Source organism: Halichoerus grypus, chromosome 10 (assembly GCF_964656455.1).
Source record: "Halichoerus grypus chromosome 10, mHalGry1.hap1.1, whole genome shotgun sequence".
NCBI classification, from domain to species: domain Eukaryota; kingdom Metazoa; phylum Chordata; class Mammalia; order Carnivora; family Phocidae; genus Halichoerus; species Halichoerus grypus.
Window position 1 is genome coordinate 115,453,166 of NC_135721.1, and position 17,585 is coordinate 115,470,750.

The 17,585-nt window shown below is 41.6% G+C and overlaps 1 protein-coding gene across 5 annotated transcripts in view; it reads left to right on the forward strand.

The window, feature by feature from the left end:
• Positions 1 to 241: 241 nt before the first annotated feature.
• Positions 242 to 17,585, forward strand: part of ACSS2 (acyl-CoA synthetase short chain family member 2) — a 46,847-nt gene continuing 29,503 nt past the window's right edge. For 3 of the 5 annotated variants that reach the window (XM_078057130.1, XM_078057128.1, XM_036092272.2), the window contains exons 1-2: positions 242 to 505; positions 5,971 to 6,166. In XM_078057130.1, the coding sequence (XP_077913256.1) occupies positions 328 to 505; positions 5,971 to 6,166 (374 nt within the window). In that variant the 5' untranslated portion in view covers positions 242 to 327. Of the gene's footprint in view, positions 506 to 5,970; positions 6,167 to 17,585 lie in introns of those variants that run through there. The other 2 variants (XM_036092271.2, XM_078057129.1) reach the window with 2 other exon arrangements.

The following is a 17,585-nucleotide window of genomic DNA, read 5'->3' on the forward strand; positions in this document are numbered from 1 at the left end:
CTCCCCTCCAAGAGTCGATCCTCTTTTGTCACGCCCGGCCCCGCCCCTTCTGCTCTCACTCTACGGCCCCACCCCTTCCGCAGTCAGCTCCGCCCCCAACCCTCAAGCAGTACTCGACTTTTCCCTGTCTTTGCTAACCCTGGTCCCGCTCCCATCGGGCGTGGCTCCGCCCTCCGGGCCGTTCACCGCCGCGTCTGCCTACGCCACGCCTCCTCCCGCCCTGTGTCTCCTCCTCCCGTAAGGCCCCGCCCCTGGGCCAGCCTGTTTTCCCCGCCTGGACGTCAGGAGCGACCGTGAAGGCTCCTACAGCGGTTGGAACTTGACGCTATGGGGCTTCCGGAGGAGCGGGGCCGAAGCGGCAGCAGGAGCGCGGAGCGGGAGGAGGCTGTAGCCCGGAACCGGGTGCGGAGTTGGTCTCCGCCACCCGAGGTCAGCCGTTCCGCGCACGTCCGGTCGCTGCAGCGCTACCGCGAGCTGCACCGGCGCTCCCTGGAGCAGCCGCGAGGTGAGGCCGGCCCGGGCGGCCCTGGGCGGGGTCAATGAAGAGAGAAGTGGGGGTTTCCAGACGAGTGAGGAATTAGGCGCGTGGCGTGGGGAACGAGGGTTTCGTGAGGAGATCTGGGTTCCTTGGCGGAGTTGGGGTTTCCCTTGGGAGGTTGAAGGGTCTGTGAAGAGATGGGGAGGTTCTTGGAGGAGATGGAAAAGGAGTTCCGGGAGAATATGGGGGTTCTATGGGGAGAAGGAGGGTTCTGTGTGGAGATGAGCGTTCCCTAGGAGTTGGAGAGTTCCTCGGCGACGTGGGGGTTTCGTGAGGAGATGGGGCTTCCTTAAGGATAGTGAAAGTTCCATGAGACAAGGAGAATTCCTCATGTGAAAGGAGGGGTTCTCAGAGGTGAAGGGGCGCCTTGAGGGGAGGAGAGCCATAAAACTTTGCTCCCTTTCGCGCCAAGTCACCCGTTGCCTCCTGACACCTTTTACCTTGTGACTTAGTCTCCGCTGTTGAGGGTCAGTAACCGGTCTGGTTCCCATCCTGCGGTCCCCCAAATTAGTAACGGAGTTCCAGATCTCTTTTTCATGTTTCAGAAATCCCAGTGGAAGTCACTAAAATGCCACGTTTAAAAAAAACCAAGTTAGACTGGGATTGTGATAACTCAGAAATTCTGATTGATAGGCCCATGTCTTTAATAATGTGTAAGGAAAATTCTTTTCTCTTGTCCTCCGTCTGCATAAGGGGTCAAAACTGTACCTGAGTTGGGAGGCAGCATTATGTTTGGCAGTGGGATAAGCATGGGCAATGAATCAAACCCAGAAAAATCTAGATTTAGACCCTGGCTCTACCACTCATTAACTGCACCGTCTTTTTTTTTTTTTTTTTTTTTTTTAATATTTTTTAGATTTATTTTCTGACAGAGACACAGCGAGAGAGGGAACACAAGCGGGGGGAGTGGGAGAGGGAGAAGCAGGCTTCCCGCTGAGCAGGGAGCCCGATGCGGGGCTTGATCCCAGGACCCTGGGATCATGACCCGAGCCGAAGGCAGACGCTTAACGACTGAGCCACCCAGGCGCCCCGTTCACTGCACCGTCTTAAGCAGAGTGTTAAATCTGTCTGAGATTCTTTTTCTTCATCTGCAAGATACAGCTAATAATACTTGCTTCTAGGTTTGTTTGAGGTCCAAAGCAGGTGATAAGTGTGCATTGTAGAGTACGTGATGCACAATAGGCATTCAATAAATGGTGGTTGGTTTGATAACAATAAGAACAACATGGACAAAGTGATTACTAAGTAATGCAAGACAGGATTGAGTCAAGTGTAGAGTGGTTTATTGTTACAGGCAGAGTCCAAGTTTGAATCCTCAGACCTGTTTTCTTTTCTCTTCCTTCTCTATATTTTTCCCCATCATGAGTTCATCTGTTTTACATCTAATTCTACAATAATAACGTCTGTATACTTAGCCCTGGGCCCAGGACCCACTTACGCCCTGGGCCCAAATTTCATAGGTCTGTAGACCATTTTATTCACACACCATTTTATACCATATTTAACATGACTGTGACTGGGATTTATCAATTTTCCCTCCCAAACCTGCCCTCCCCTTAATTTTCTAATCCCTGTCAATGGCAGTATCCCAAACTAAATCTCTTTCATCATCCTCTCCTCTAATAAGATCTGTCAACCATAGTAGATCTTTTCTATCTATATATCTCATTTAAGATTATTTATCACTTACTGAGCACAAATCCTGTTTGATTTGATGTAGAGACTGTTATCCCCATTATACAAAGAAAACTGAAGCGTAGGGAGGTTAACTAACTTGTACGAGGTCACAAAGCCACAAAGCGGTGGATCTGGGATTTGAACTAAGGTAGTCTTGACCACAGAATCTATACTCCTGATAGCTATACTCTTCCTCTTCCTTGACCCCACAGTCTGTCTTTCACCAAATTCTGTTAAATACTCTTTCAAAATGTCTCTGATTACCTTTTCTTCCATTCCCACAGAACCTTTTAATTCAAGGAAGCAGCCTCCTAATTGATTCTCCTGTCCTGTGGTCTCACCCACCTTCCATCTCTCTCATAGAGTTATCTAAAATAAACACTATTAGATTGATATCGTGGAAACACTGCTTTCATATGTCACTTCAAAAACTTCCAATAGTTCTCTATTTCCTCCAATTTCAAATGAAAATTTTGCCTTTCTTTCAAGGTCTGTATAACTAGCTCCACCCCACCTCTCTGTTCTTAACTCCCGCTATTCCCTACCATACCCTTTATTCTAGACAAGTCATTCTCATTGATATACTGGATACACAAAGGTTTCTTTCCCATCTCCTTGCCTTTGCCCATTCCTTCTGCTCCTCTCTACCTGGTCAAACTCCACCAGTTCCACACAGCATTCCCTGATCATCCAGTCCATGCTCATCTTTTAATCTTCTGAACTTCTTTTGTACTTAGAATGTGTGTCAACAAAACATCCAGATTTCAACACCCCTACCAAAATAGAACAAAACTAAGCGATCATTAAACTCAGTTTTCTTCATCCTTATTGACACATATAAATGTGATTCATAAATACTTTTACATAATCTATGCCTACTCTTATCACTTAAAAATATTTTTGAGTATATACATGTACCCGATGTAGCTGTAACAACAGATATGATTTTGTATACTGGTTTCTAGCTGTGTGGTCCTTGGGAGAGTTTCCTCTGTTTCCTGAGCTTTAGTTTTCTTATCTATAAAATTAGGATAATTAATGTGTACTTCATAGGGCCGTATAAAAATTTAATGAGGCCCCTTGCCTCATTGCATCTGAGAGAGCAAGATGGGTCCCAGCAGCTCTCCTGGAGCCATCTTAGAAAGTTTGGCCAGGGTTCTCCTTGCTGCGTATGATGAAAACAGCACGGTCTGATTGGGCAATACAGCCTCAATATGGGCAGTGTTCCTGTCAGTACACGAAGGATATAGGCTTTATTAAGTTGGATTAAGTAAGCTTCTTTGAATGGGTCATCCAAGATACCTACCTTAACTGCAGATATCCAGGATACCTACTTTAATGTTAACTCATTGTGCATAAAATAAAAATACTTCAATTTTGAGTGTTTTAATATGAAAAAAAAAGATTCAATGAGGAGCGTCTGGCTGGCTCAGTCAATAGAGCATGTGACTCTTGATCTTGGTGTTTTGAGTTCGAGACCCACCTTGCATGTAGAGATTACTTAAAAATAAAATCTTTTTGGGGCGCCTGGGTGGCTTAGTCGGTTAAGCGACTGCCTTCGGCTCAGGTCGTGATCCTCGGTTCCTGGGATCGAGCCCCACGTCTGGCTCCCTGCTTGGTGGAGAGCCTGCTTCTCCCTCTCCCTCTGCCTGCCACTCTGCCCACTTGTACTCTCTATCTCTCTGTCAAATAAATAAATAAAATCTTTAAAAAAAAATAAAATGGTAACCCTAGTTTAAAAAAAATAAAAATAAAAAAATAAAATCTTTTTGACAAAAAGATTCAATGAGATTAGCCCAGTGCCTAGTACAGGAATGGCATTCACTGAAATGCCACCTACCATTTGCTCTCTCTTTAGTGGCCATTTAGTATTCTTTTGTATTACTACTAGTATTACTAGTTTTCATCAGGTTTTTTTTTTTTTAATTGTTGGGCTCTTGGGTTGTTTCCAATTTCACTGTTATAAATAGTGTTACTATAAATATCTCTTTAGCAATCACTTCATTTTTTCTTTGGAATTTTTTTCTTATAGTATGTTCCCCAAAATTGAGTTAGCAGATGAAGGGTATAAAAAATTTTATGGCTCTCGTCAGTCATTACCCTGCTATCCAGTAAGATTATGACAATTTCTTACAATGCCATTGTCATATAAGAATATCTCTTTTACAGTACCACTCTGGCACTGGATTTATCTTTTTATTTTTTAATCTTTGTTAGTTTTATAGGTATATAATGGCACCTTGGGAATGACTTAATTTGGATTTCTTGAATTGATTGCAAGTTGTACACCATGTGATTTAGCTTTCAACTGTATTCTATCTTGCACGTTCTAAAGTATTTCACGTGTTAGTCTTATCTTTCCAACTATTGTATAAACTGAATCATATAACCTTGAGCAAGTCACTTCACCTTTGTGAATTTGGTTTGTTATTGGTGAAATGAAGGGATGATAATCTCTAAAGTTCCTTTCATTGTTATGATTCTACGTGTGTCTCTCCCTTCCCTTCTAGCTCCTGATCCTGTACTGACAATATCCTAAGTGCTCTGCAATTACATGTTTTACCTGTTGAATACATTCTCTCTAGAATAGCCAGGCAAATATTTTAAGATTATTAATCTGATCATGTCCCTCTCCTTGAAATTCTACAATGACTTTCCATTCCTCTTAGGATAAATATCAAATTCCTTATCATGCCCAGAAGGATTGCGTGATCTGCCCAATTTATGTACCAATTCCTGCTATTCTTTCTCTTATTCTTAGTACTTCAGCCTCAAGGAGTTCCTCTTAACACATACCCTCGGTTCCTTTCTATCCCATGATACTCTGTTCCTGGTGGGGAAGTGGAGAAAAACTCTTATTCATCTTTTAGATTTTAGCAAAAATGTCTTCCTCAGGGCAGTTCACATCTTTACTTAGTAACTGTATAACCTAGGGCAAGTTATTTAACTTCTCTGAGCCTTGCTTTTTAAATCAACGAAATGAGAATGAAAATGAAGCCTACTTCTCATGGTTATGGTAAAGACTAAATGAGATAGGAGTGCCTGGGTGGCTCAGTTGTTAAGCGTCTGCCTTCGGCTCAGGTCATGATCCCAGGGTCCTGGGATTGAGCCCCGCATTGGGCTCCCTGCTCGGCGGGAAGCCTGCTTCTCCCTCTCCCACTCCCTTTGTGTTCCCTTTCTTGCTGTGTCTCTCTCTGTCAAATAAATAAATAAAATCTTTTTTAAAAAAAAGACTAAATGAGATAATACATATAAAGAGCTTAAAGTGACATTTGGCACATAGCAAGCAACATTTGGGCAAGATGTAGTCGGAGAAAGAGGTACTCATTAAATCATTGCCGAGAGTGAATGAACAAATTAAGAGAAAGATATTATGTATATTGGAAGACTCTGTGGGTAAAGGATTTCTTCCTTTTACTAATTAATTTGTTAAAAAATTTACTGATTGACCACAATATGCTAAGCATTGTGATAGCACTGGGTGGCTATGATTTGAATAGATGATGAAAAATGGAATGGCAGTTTTGAGGAGGGAAGGAAGAAATTTGAGTCAAGATTCAGTTCATGGGAATAGAAGGTGGGTTAGGAAAGTAGTAGGTGATAAGATTAGACAGGTAGAGGAGGGATCTAGGTAGTGGGTCCTAGAGTACAGGGCAGAGAAGTTGTAACTTGTTCCTGTCATAGACTGGTAAGCTATTTGAGGATAAATATGTCTGAGAATCTTAGTGATGTCTGGGCTTCCCTTTCTGTTGCAGAGTTTTGGGGAGACATTGCCAAGGAATTTTACTGGAAGACCTCATGTCCTGGCCCATTCCTCCAGTACAATTTTGATGTGAATAAAGGGAAAATCTTCATCGAGTGGATGAAAGGAGCAACTACTAACATCTGCTACAACGTACTGGATCGAATTGTCCACGAGAAAAAACTTGGAGATAAAGTTGCTTTTTACTGGTAAAAACATCTATCTTGAAGTCTATGACAGATAAAAAGTTACCCCTCACATTTATATAGTGTTTCATAGTTCACAGAGTACTTTAAAATCTATTAACTCATTTGATGCTTAAAACAACCCGGCGGAGTAAATAAAGTATCATTAATTTAATCTCAGATGAGGAAAAATACCTCAAGTGAGTGAAATGACTTCCCTAAAATCATTTAACTAGTGTGACATTCAGAGCCAAGTGTCCTGATTTCTAGTCTAGTATTCTTGGCTTGTAGTTGGAGAGAAAAGAGGGGAGAGGGTAAATGGAAGCAAACAGGACTGAGTAGCATTCTTTCTCATTTTGCTTTGGGACGAAGTGGTTATTGAGTTTTTCACTGCTAGGACCACTGTTGTCATCGTTATCTTTGAGCTATAGAACCTGTTGGTTCACAGTCCTTTCTGGAGTTTCCCAGGTGTAATTTGAAACCGGCTCGCATAAACTGAGGGCAGGGAGAGACTGAAGAAAGCGGCAGGCCACTCCAGGTTGGTAGGTGGCAGTTTTAATAAGCAAAGAGAACTTACATACAAAGCTTGTTTTGGGCAGCAGCAAGATGAATGGATCACTGCACTTGCCCTCCAAATCATAAAAGTTTGTAAAGAGGTCCTAAGCGGGCTCAGTACTGTGCAGGTGTTTTCAATACCACATCACCACATTGCAAGGCTATGTCCTTGGAGTAGCCTCTGGGAGCAGGAAAGGCAAATGGAACCCACATTCCAAGGACATGGAAGGGGGTAAGAAGTCTCCTAATGCCAGGATCCAGCTTATGGGTTAGTCAGGTAAATCAGCGGTCACTTCTTTTTGATGACATTCCCCGGTGGTGTCAGACACTATGCTCAAATGCTTAACAAGTATCTCATTTGATACAACAACCGAGAATGCACTGTTTTCCTCAGTTTACATGTGTGAAAACAAGTTCTAAGATGTTAAGTGACTTATCTGAAGCCATACAGCTAATGAGAAGTAGGGCTGAGATTCAAACCCAGGTAGTACAGTTACAGAGTTTACACTCATAACTGTGACACTGTGTTATCCCTCTAATTCTTTACATTAGCTTTTCAGTAGCTTTGCAATATAGGGGAAGAAGTGAAGCACAGAGAGTTACAATAGTGAATAAAGTCATAGGGTAAGTAAGTGGTAGAGCCAGCATTCAAACCAAAGTCTATTTGACTCCTTGTTGGTAACACTAGATATGCTGCCTCCCTAGTGGAAGTTTTTTTTTTTAAGATTTATTTATTTATTTGAGAGACACAGAGAGAGCATGGGGGCAAGTAGTGGGGGCTGGGCAGAGAGAGAGGGAGAAACTTAAGCAGACTGTGCTGAGCACGGAGCCTGATGCAGGGCTCGATCTCACAACCCTGAGGTCATGACTTGATCCGAAACCAAGAGTCGGTTGCTAAACCGACTGAGTCACCCAGGTACCCCAGCTTTTTTTTTTAAGTGGGCTCTATGCTAGCAGAACCTAACATGGGGCTTGAACTCATGACCCTGAGACCAGGACCTGATATCAAGAGTCAGCCGCTTAACCTACCGAGCCACCCAGGTGCCCCTTACAGTGGGAACTTTTTAAGACCTCCTCCTTCCAGCAACATAGCTTATAGGTGGTATTACTATACTGAACCCAAATAGGACCTTGAAGTTCCAGTAATTGGGTTGTTGTTTCTGCCACCACCCATGAGCACTTTGAGAATTGATCTGTTTGTTTTTAAGTGAGCCAGTAGGAGCAGCTTGGATGTTTCATGGAAGAGTTAATTGGTACTCAGTCAAAATTTGCCCAGTTTGTATGATACATTGATAAGAGCCCTAATGTGAGCCCAACTCTGCCATTCACTTGCTATATAACACAGGCAAGGCATTTAACTCTCTGAGAGTCCATTTCCTCTTCCATAAAATGGAGATAAGAATTTCACCGTTGTCCTTTCTCATTAGATTGTTAGGAGAATCAAATGAGATGATGTTGTGAAAGCATTTATTATTGGAAAACACTGTACAAATGTGAGTGGTCTATTCACATTGCCATTGCTTAATTTGGGGTCACTTTGCCACCGAAACTCAGTATTCAGTGTCTGTTGGGACTTTCTTTAGCTCCTGTCCTGGGACTTTATGGCTTGAGCCCCAACTGACACGTGGGTTTGCCTCCTAAGTTCCTTAGGGATCAGAAAATCTTTTTTTTTTTTTTTTTAAAGATTTTATTTCTTTATTTGAGAGAGAGAGAATGAGAGAGAAAGCACATGAGAGGGGGGAGGGTCAGAGGGAGAAGCAGACTCCCCGCCGAGCAGGGAGCCTGATGCGGGACTCGATCCAGGGACTCCAGGATCATGACCTGAGTCGAAGGCAGTTGCTTAACCAACTGAGCCACCCAGGCGCCCAGGGATCAGAAAATCTTTAAAGATATGTAAAGTTCAGGGGCGCCTGGGTGGCTCAGTCGTTAAGCGTCTGCCTTCGGCTCAGGTCATGATCCCAGGGTCCTGGGATCGAGCCCCGCATCGGGCTCCCTGCTCCGCGGGAAGCCTGCTTCTCCCTCTCCCACTCCCCCTGCTTGTGTTCCCTCTCTCGCTGTCTTTCTCTCTGTCAAATAAATAAATAAAATATTTAAAAAAAAATAAAGATATGTAAAGTTCAAATAAAGATATTTAAAGTAATTCAGGTACGTGATGAAAGGCTGAGAAAACATAGGCCAGAGTTGCTCAATGCTCCAGAATCCTGAAGCCCTTCTTTCTAGTTCCCCTGCCATCCAGACCTGAACAGGCTCTAGAGAGCCTCTCTTTCCCCATTTGTAAAATGAGGGTAGTAGACTAGATCAGTGTTTTCTAAAGAATGCTCCAGGAACTACTCATTACTAGAGATATTAGTAGGGGTTTAATTCATGAAACAAATAAGTCTGAGAGATACTACATAATAAATTGCTTTTGTGGGATTCCCAGTGTGTATTAACAATAAAGCCTCCAAGAATTCCTACAGTAAAGATACCTGATTAATTTTTTTAAACATGGGATTACCCAAGTTTATTTGAGCCCCAAACACCTTTTGCAGCATGCTATTAATATTACAAGAAGCAGTATTCCATGGAACACCAATTTGGGAAGCTCTGGACTATATAATTTCTAAATCTGCTTCTAGTGCAAAATTCTATTAACTCCACAACAAGACATCTTCACCCCATTTTTTTTTTAAAGATTTTATTTATTTATTTGAGAGAGAGACACACAGCGAGAGAGGGAACACAAGCAGGGGGAGTGGGAGAGGGAGAAGCAGGCTTCCCGCCGAGCAGGGAGCCCAATGTGGGGCTCGACCCCAGAACCCCGGGGATCATGACCTGAGCCGAAGGCAGACGTTTAACGACTGAGCCACCCAGGTGCCCCTTCACCCCATTTTTAATTAGCCACTCCACCAACAAGAATTTTTAAAGATATTGGATGGTCAGTCATATATTAGGTGTTATGGAAATAGGGGTTGAGGAGTAGGAGACAAGTACCACATGGGCCATTATAATTCAATTATTTTATGTTGATAATGAAGTAAAACCAAGCTACAAATAAATCACATTTGTTATAAAAAAAGTAAAGTGCAAATAGGCCAGATATTTGGTTATTTCCCTTTTTTACCTCCATATTTTTAAATAATATGCTTATACTGCATACTTTAGAAATTATGACTTCCTATTATGATAGATGAGAACTTGGTTCTTATATATTCCTCCAACTTCTTTCTCTCATCTACCTAGCTCTGTTTTTTAGTTAATTTAAAACCAATGTTTACATAAGAGTAATATATTATGATTGCATTTCCTTTTATGCATTTCCTTTTTTGTTTTCTCTGAAATTAAAAATTGCCTACCATTTTTTCTTGCATTATTTGCCTTTATCTTGTTCTCAATATTTTTCAAACTCTCTATCATCATTTATTCTATGAAGTCCTCTTTTTCCTCTAAAATCTTTTGTTTTGGAGTCTGCCTTCTTCCTGCTCTAATTTTTATTAATGCCCTTTTTAAAAAAGGTTTATTTATTTATTTGAGAAAGTGAGACAGAGTGCGCAGTGGGGGGAGGGGCAAAGGGAGAAGGAAAATATTGAAGCGCAGAGCCCGGACGTGGGGCTTGATCCCAGGACCCTGAGATCATGACCTGATCCAAAATCAACAGTCGGCTGCTTAACCAACTGAGCCACTCAGACACCCTTATTAATGCTTTTTAAAATGACATCTTTTCCATGATTTGCTCTAATTGATATACTTCTTTTTTTTTTTTTAATATTTTACTTATTTATTTGACAGAGAGAGACACAGCGAGAGAGAGAACACAAGCAGGGGGAGTGGGAGAGGGAGAAGCAGGCTTCCCGCGGAGCAGGGAGCCCGATGCGGGGCTCGATCCCAGGACCCTGGGATCATGACCTGAGCTGAAGGCAGACGCTTAACGACTGAGCCACCCAGGTGCCCCTCTAATTGATATACTTCTTATGATCCACAGTATGACTTTCTTTTCAACCTAAACTACGTCATTTATATAGCTCTAGTGGCATTAGCAAACCATGTTTGTAGCTCATTGCTTGTTTTGGGGCATGCTCTGAAATAATGCACAGCGGAAATAGTGCTCTTAGAATCATATTAAGGAGGAATTTGGCCTTATACTTTTGGCTTGACACATTGTAGATGTTCATGGAACAATAGTATTTTTAGAACTTGAAGTGACCATTTAGACTCCATCTAGGCCAATTCTCTTTACAGATGGATAGATTAAAGACCAGCATGGCTAAGTGATTTGCTTAAGGGTTATATACCTGCTTGGAGACAGAGCTGAGACCAATCTCCAGATATCCTCATTCCTAATCAGCTATTCTTTTCACCATATGATCCTACTTCATTATTCTAGTTGTCCAACACTAAGCTGTGACAGTTGAAAAGAGAAATTTGTCATATTAGTCAAATTAATTTGAATTAACTAAGTTCATTTGCTTGCAAATATAAGATAAAATGTGTTATCACGTGTTAATGGCCCAGATCTTGGTCTCACAGAATTGACATTCTGTTTGGAACACCAAATGGGCCTATATAAATCAGCTGGAAAGCAATTATGGCCCAAATTGCAAAGAGCCACTTATACAAATAGTTCACAGAAGGGAGAAAGCATGTAGGGAGTCAGTATGATAACAATTAGGAGAATAAGTTTTGGTACCAGACTAACCTGAGTCCTGTTTCTGCCACTAAATAGCTGTATGATTTGGTACAAATTATTTAATCTCTTTGAGCCTCAACTGTAAAATGTGGATAAAAGTGTCCATCTCATGGAGTTATTGATTGAATAGTATATAACAAACTGATGTGTCCAATTCCTGGTACATTGAAAGCACTCAAAAAATATTAGCCATCATTACTATTATATTGGGACAGTGAGAGGACCAAATTTGTCTGGAGTAAAAGAGTTCATATAGGGAACAATTTATTCACTCAATAAATACTTTTTGTGAAGTTGCTACATATCAGGAACTATTCTGAACAATATCCATGCCTTCATGGAGCTTATATTTCAGCTTGAAGGGAGAGACAGTAAACAAACAAGCCAATAAATATATGACAGGTAGTGATAAGTGCTATAGAAAACTACAGCGTGGCATAAAGGAAAAGGAATGACAACAAAGAGTGGGGGTTGATAAGGGAAGAACTGTCTGATAAAGGTGACATTTGAGCAGACATTTAGGAAGGAAATGGAGTGTGCCATGCAGATAGTTGGGTTGGGAATGAGAAATATTCCAAGTACATGGAAGAGCAAGTGCAAAAGCCCTGAGGTAGGAGTGTGCTGCTGCTTGGTTGAAGACTAGCTGGGAAGATAATGTAGCTGGAGCAGTGTGAACTAGAGAGAGAGTATTAGGAATGAGGTCAGCAGGACACTAGATCATGTAGAACCTTGAAAGTCAATATAGGCTTTTGGGTTTTATTTATAGTGAAATAGGGAACCACTGGACAATCCTGAGCACACAAGTGACAACGATTTGATGTGTATTTAGAATCTTTCTGTCTTTTGAGTTGAGAATAGACAGAAGGCAAGAGTAGAAGCAGCGAGGACAATTAGGAAGCTATTATAGGAATCAGATCAGCAATGTTGGTGATTTAGACCATAGTAGTATCTTGAAGGTGGTTAGAAGTGGTCAAAATCTGGATCTATTTTGAGTGAAGAGCCCATGGAATTTGCTGACTTGGATTGGATGTGGGGAGTGAGACAAAGAAGAGTCAAGGTTGTCTTCAACAGTGGATGAGGTCCAGGAATGGGAGATTTTTTTTTTTATTAATATATAATGTATTATTTGTTTCAGGGGTATGGGTCTGTGATTCATCAGTCTTAAACAATTCACAGTGCTCACTGTAACACATACCCTCCCCAGTGTCCATCACCCAGCCACCCCATCCCTCCCACCCCCCTCCACTCCAGCAACCCTCAGTTTGTTTCCTGAGATTAAGAGTCTCTTATGGTTTGTCTCCCTCTCTGGTTTCGTCTTGTTTCATTTTTCCCTCCCTTCCCTATCATCCTATGTCTTTTTCTCAAATTCCCCATATCAGTGAAATCATATGGTAATTGTCTTTCTCTGATGACTTATTTCACTTAGCACGATACCCTCTTGTTCTGTCCACATTGTTGCAAATGGCAAGATTTCAATTTTTTGATGGCTGCATAATATCCCATTGTATATATATAACACATCTTCTTTATCCAGGAATGGGAGATCTTGACTATTTTTTGGAGACCTATGAAAGGATTATATGCAGGGGAATGATGTGGTCATAGCTGGGTTTAAGAAGATTAATCTGGATACATATGGAAATGGGAGTGTGAAGCCAGATTGCTGGGAGTTTATTATTCGGGGTAGAGGTGCCTGAACTGGGTTACTGCTGGTGGGAATGGAATGGAAAGATGAAATTTTAAAGTAATTTGGAGGAAAAAAAACAATATAGGTAACTGCATGTGTAGATGATAGAGAGACAGAAAGTTGAGAGAGAAGTCAACAGTCCCCTTAGTCTATATAGCATTTTACCTTTTTCGAAGGCACCTGCTCATCTGATCCAAAAGTTAAATTTGCCCTCCAAACAACTGGTTTCAACCTCTCTTGTACTTTCTTCCTCCTAGTGTGGCCTTAGAGGTGTTAGTAGGGGCTTAATGTGTATATGTGTGAGAAGGTGATCGGTGACAAAGTTACTGGAATAGACATTCAGGGAGAGATAGTCAGTGAAGGATGTTAGGGGTAGTGCAAGGAGTAGGGATTGGCTAGTTGAAGAGACACTGGGGGACAGTAGAATATTTGGAGGATTAATTAAAGGATTTGTGGGAAAAGGGGAAAAGAGTGGTTGACGGCTATTATTCTGGCAATTTATACTCACTGCTAAATCTCTAGGTTATTCCAGGAGAGGACCCCAGTCTCCAAAACCCAAGAAATTTAGTATAGTCCATTCCTTCCACTGTTTGTTTTTGGTTGCCTCTGGCTGTCATCATCTCTGTGCCATCTCACATCTCATCCTCAGCTGAATCATTGCCCTATAGCCTCTGACTATTATTAATCCTTCCTTATAAACCAGAGCTTCTGAGAGGCAGGTGACTTTAGGAGTGACCTTTGGACAGAAATTCTGCTCTCAGGATCCCTGTGTGCTTCCAAGTACGAATTCCAGAGTGTGATATTCAGAATTCTCCAGATATCTGTGAGGTATGTGTATGTGTATTTGAGAAGGTAGGAAGATGAGATAAGTCCATGTTCTGACAGGGAGAAGATTGTCAAGGTGATATGGAAAGCCAGACCCTAGAGTGTACTGTCCTAGGACAGTACATTCATATCCAAGGACACTGTTAATTACCTAGGTCCATGTTCTGGAGTTCCTTTCAGTGATATGGGAAGGGAAGGACTTTTTGTCCTCCATCTACATCTTCACTGGTTTCACAATAGTGTATTTACTAATTAAAATATACATGGTGTGGAAAAACACTCACTTGAGAAAGAAGATGGCCTCAGACCATCTCTTCCCTTCTCTGGGCCTTCCCTTTTTGGGAGTGGTGGAGGATTAACTACAGATACTCTGCAAGGTCCTTCTTCTGGCGCTTATAGTTCAGGAGTCTAGGATTGTTTCTGAAGAGGAAGTGGTTTTTATAAGTTCTGATGCAACCTATAGGAACTTTATGGTGACTCAGTACATGGGCTGGGCTTCTGTTTGAGATGGTGAAATAAAGGCAGGATTTTAAAAGGTTAGGGGTGAAAAGACTGAGGTAGAGAGTCTGCTCCCCTTGCCTGGGGGCAGTACTAGTGCTGGTAGCATACACTTTATGCTAATGGAGGTATGTGGGGAAATAACTGTTGCTGGGAACAGTCTTTCTCCGTTTGAATCTGGGGCAGATTGCAGAGGAGAACTGGAGGATTTCATGTTTAAGGTGGATCTCTAATCTGTTTCTTTCACTTCTCCCTGAGTTTCATGACCCTTGATGCCTTAAAGAATTCCTCCCCAAAGTGGTGAAAATGAGACAAGTAGTCTGTGTTGTCCAAGTCACTGGTCATATTTTTAGAAGTAGGTGGGATATGAATAATAAATGTGTAATAATACTGTTTGTTATAGATTAATATATTATTATATATGCTAATATATGTGATAATAAGTATATAATAAATGGAGACTGTCTGAAGCCTGATTCAGTGTCCTGAGCTCCTGTCAACTTTCTTGAGTTTGTGTCTGGGCCTGACTTCTTATACCATTGTGTTTAGTAAATAATGAGGAGAATGGCTTTAGATAATGCCCTTCTCTGAGCTTTCTTTTTCCCACCTGTAAACTGTAGGGGATGAACAGGATACTTGTTAAAATTACTTCTAGCACTGACCTTTAGAATTGCTGTCCCAAAAGTAGGGAAGTGCAGTAATAGGGCAACTGGGAGAGGTTGGAGGTATGTGAACCCAATGGTGACTTCCTGTCCCTTAAAGGTAGCAGGTAGTCAGGTGGGAGCATGGGCTCTTGCTTTAGGGTAGTCTCACATTTACAAACTTAAGTACAGAAGGCATGGAGCTGAGGATGGGCCTTCTTTCTTTTCTTGGATTTGGTATGAGAGAAATTGGGCACTGATAATGATCCTCAGTGTCTGATACCTTGAACCTCTATCTGAGAATTTGAGGTTCTCAGTTCTAATCCTTTGAGATAATTTATTTTTTATTTTTAAAAGATTTTCTTTATTTATTTATGTGAGAGAGAGAGTGAGCGAGCGAGCAAAAGAGAGAGAGAACACAAGCGGGGAGGGGCAGAGGGAAAGGGAGAACACTTCCCCCTGAGCAGGGAACCTGACATGGGGCTCGATCCCGGGATTCCAGGATCATGACCCGAGCTGAAGGCAGATGCTTAACCAACTGAGTCACCCAGGTGTGCCCCTCCTTTGAGGTCATTTAGTCTACTTCCTAAACAAAGCAGGAATTATAGCCCCAGCTCCATCCCCAGCAATCCCTATGTGTGATCATTCTGATTATGGAACACTGCCAAGACCACAGAGTTCACTCACTATCTGTCCCATTATTGGGCATCTCTGCTACAAAGTTCTTAGATATATTCCCTCCCTATAACTTTCTCTCCACTCAATCCTCTTTCTTTGGTTTTCGTTCTATTTTCTGGGGCTACATAGAGTAATCCTATTTTGTGATAATTGAGGGCAGTTATTATATCCCTTTGCTAGGCTGAATGTGGAATTATAGAAATTTAAATCTAGAAGATGCTTTAAAGATCATCTAATTCAGTAATTTTCAGTTTTTTTTAAGGCATTAGAATCCTTTTGTTCAAATAAAAATTATATGTATAGTGATTAACAACAGTAGGCTCTTGACTTTGCCTGGATTTCAATCCTTACTCTAATACTTATTAGTTGGGCAAGTTGCCTCCCTATTTTTTATTTTTTATTATTTTTTAAATATTTTATTTATTTATTTGACAGAGACACAGCGAGAGGGAACACAAGCAGGGGGAGTGAAAGAGAGGGAAGCAGGCTTCCCGCTGAGCAGGGAGCCCGATGCGGCTCAATCCCAGGACCCTGGGATCATGACCTGAGGCGAAGTCAGACGCTTAATGACTGAGCCACCCAGACGCCCCCTATTTTTTATTTTTTAAAGATTTTATTTATTTATTTGAGAGAGAGAGAGCATGAGCAGGGGGAGGGGCAGAGGGAAAAGGAGAAGCAGACTCCCCACTAAGCAGGGAGCCCAACATGGGACTCTATCCCAGGACCCTGGGATTGTGACCGGAGCTGAAGGCAGCCGCCCAACCAACTGAACCACCCAAATGCCCCACCTCACCTCTTTAAACCTCAGCTTTCCTACCTGTAAATGGGAATAATAACAGTTCCTATGACATAGATTGTTGTGAGGAATAATTGTGTAAAGGACTTAGTGCTTGGCGAACAGTGTATTAGCTATTTTTATCATTATCACCAAGAGCCCCATACCTAAAACAGGCAAGATCAGAGTTGATCTGGTTGAAACATGAATGGGAGGACCAGAACCACATTCTTTTGGCTTCTTCACCTTGTCACTGAGGTCCCTGTAAGCTATATATGTAGAACATCTAGGGATTTGTAAAGCTCACTTTGAAAACCCCTAATCTGGTCTAGTGTTCTTATTTTATGGATGAGATAATACTGAGTCCACATTCCCATATGCCTTATATGATGTAGTTTCCTGAACAACTCCTTTATCATCCATGTCAGTCTCCTCTGGACATACTCTAGTTGGTCAATATCTCTAATGAAGTATTCTAGCTATGGTCTGCCTGACAGGGAACTATTACCATTCTTTGTCCTAACTTTACATATCTAAGATTACATTAGCCCCATTGACAGCCATACTCTACCATCCAACTTACAATCTCCTATAATACCTAAGACTTTTCTATTTATTCAAATAATAAATGGTCTCCTTTATTCTATACTTGTATGTTTGTTCCCTTGTTGTTGTTGTTTTGTTTTTGAACCTGGGTATGGTTTACAACAATACTTAACAGATGAGGAACTTGAGGTTTAGAGAGTGGAAGTGACTTGGCCAGTCACATACTGGTTGTAAATTGTTCTGGACAGAACACTACATTCTCTATTGTAGACACTATACTTATTTACACAGCCTTTGCTTCTTTGAGGGTTTTCCACTTGTGGCGAATCAGGCTTCAGTTTGCCACTTGTCTAGCTAGTAGTTTATTTTGAGGGTTTAGGGCTAGCTTTAGAATTTATAAGGCTAAAGACATTAAAGGGCAAACCTCAAAGAAATAACATCCTTTCCTTAGCTGAGATGTGCTCACTTATCCACTCATCAATTTTTTACTGCATATCTACTATATGTAGTCTGCATACTACCTTGAGAGTAGTGGGTGAGGGGCATGGGGCAAAGGCAGAAGGACAGTAAGC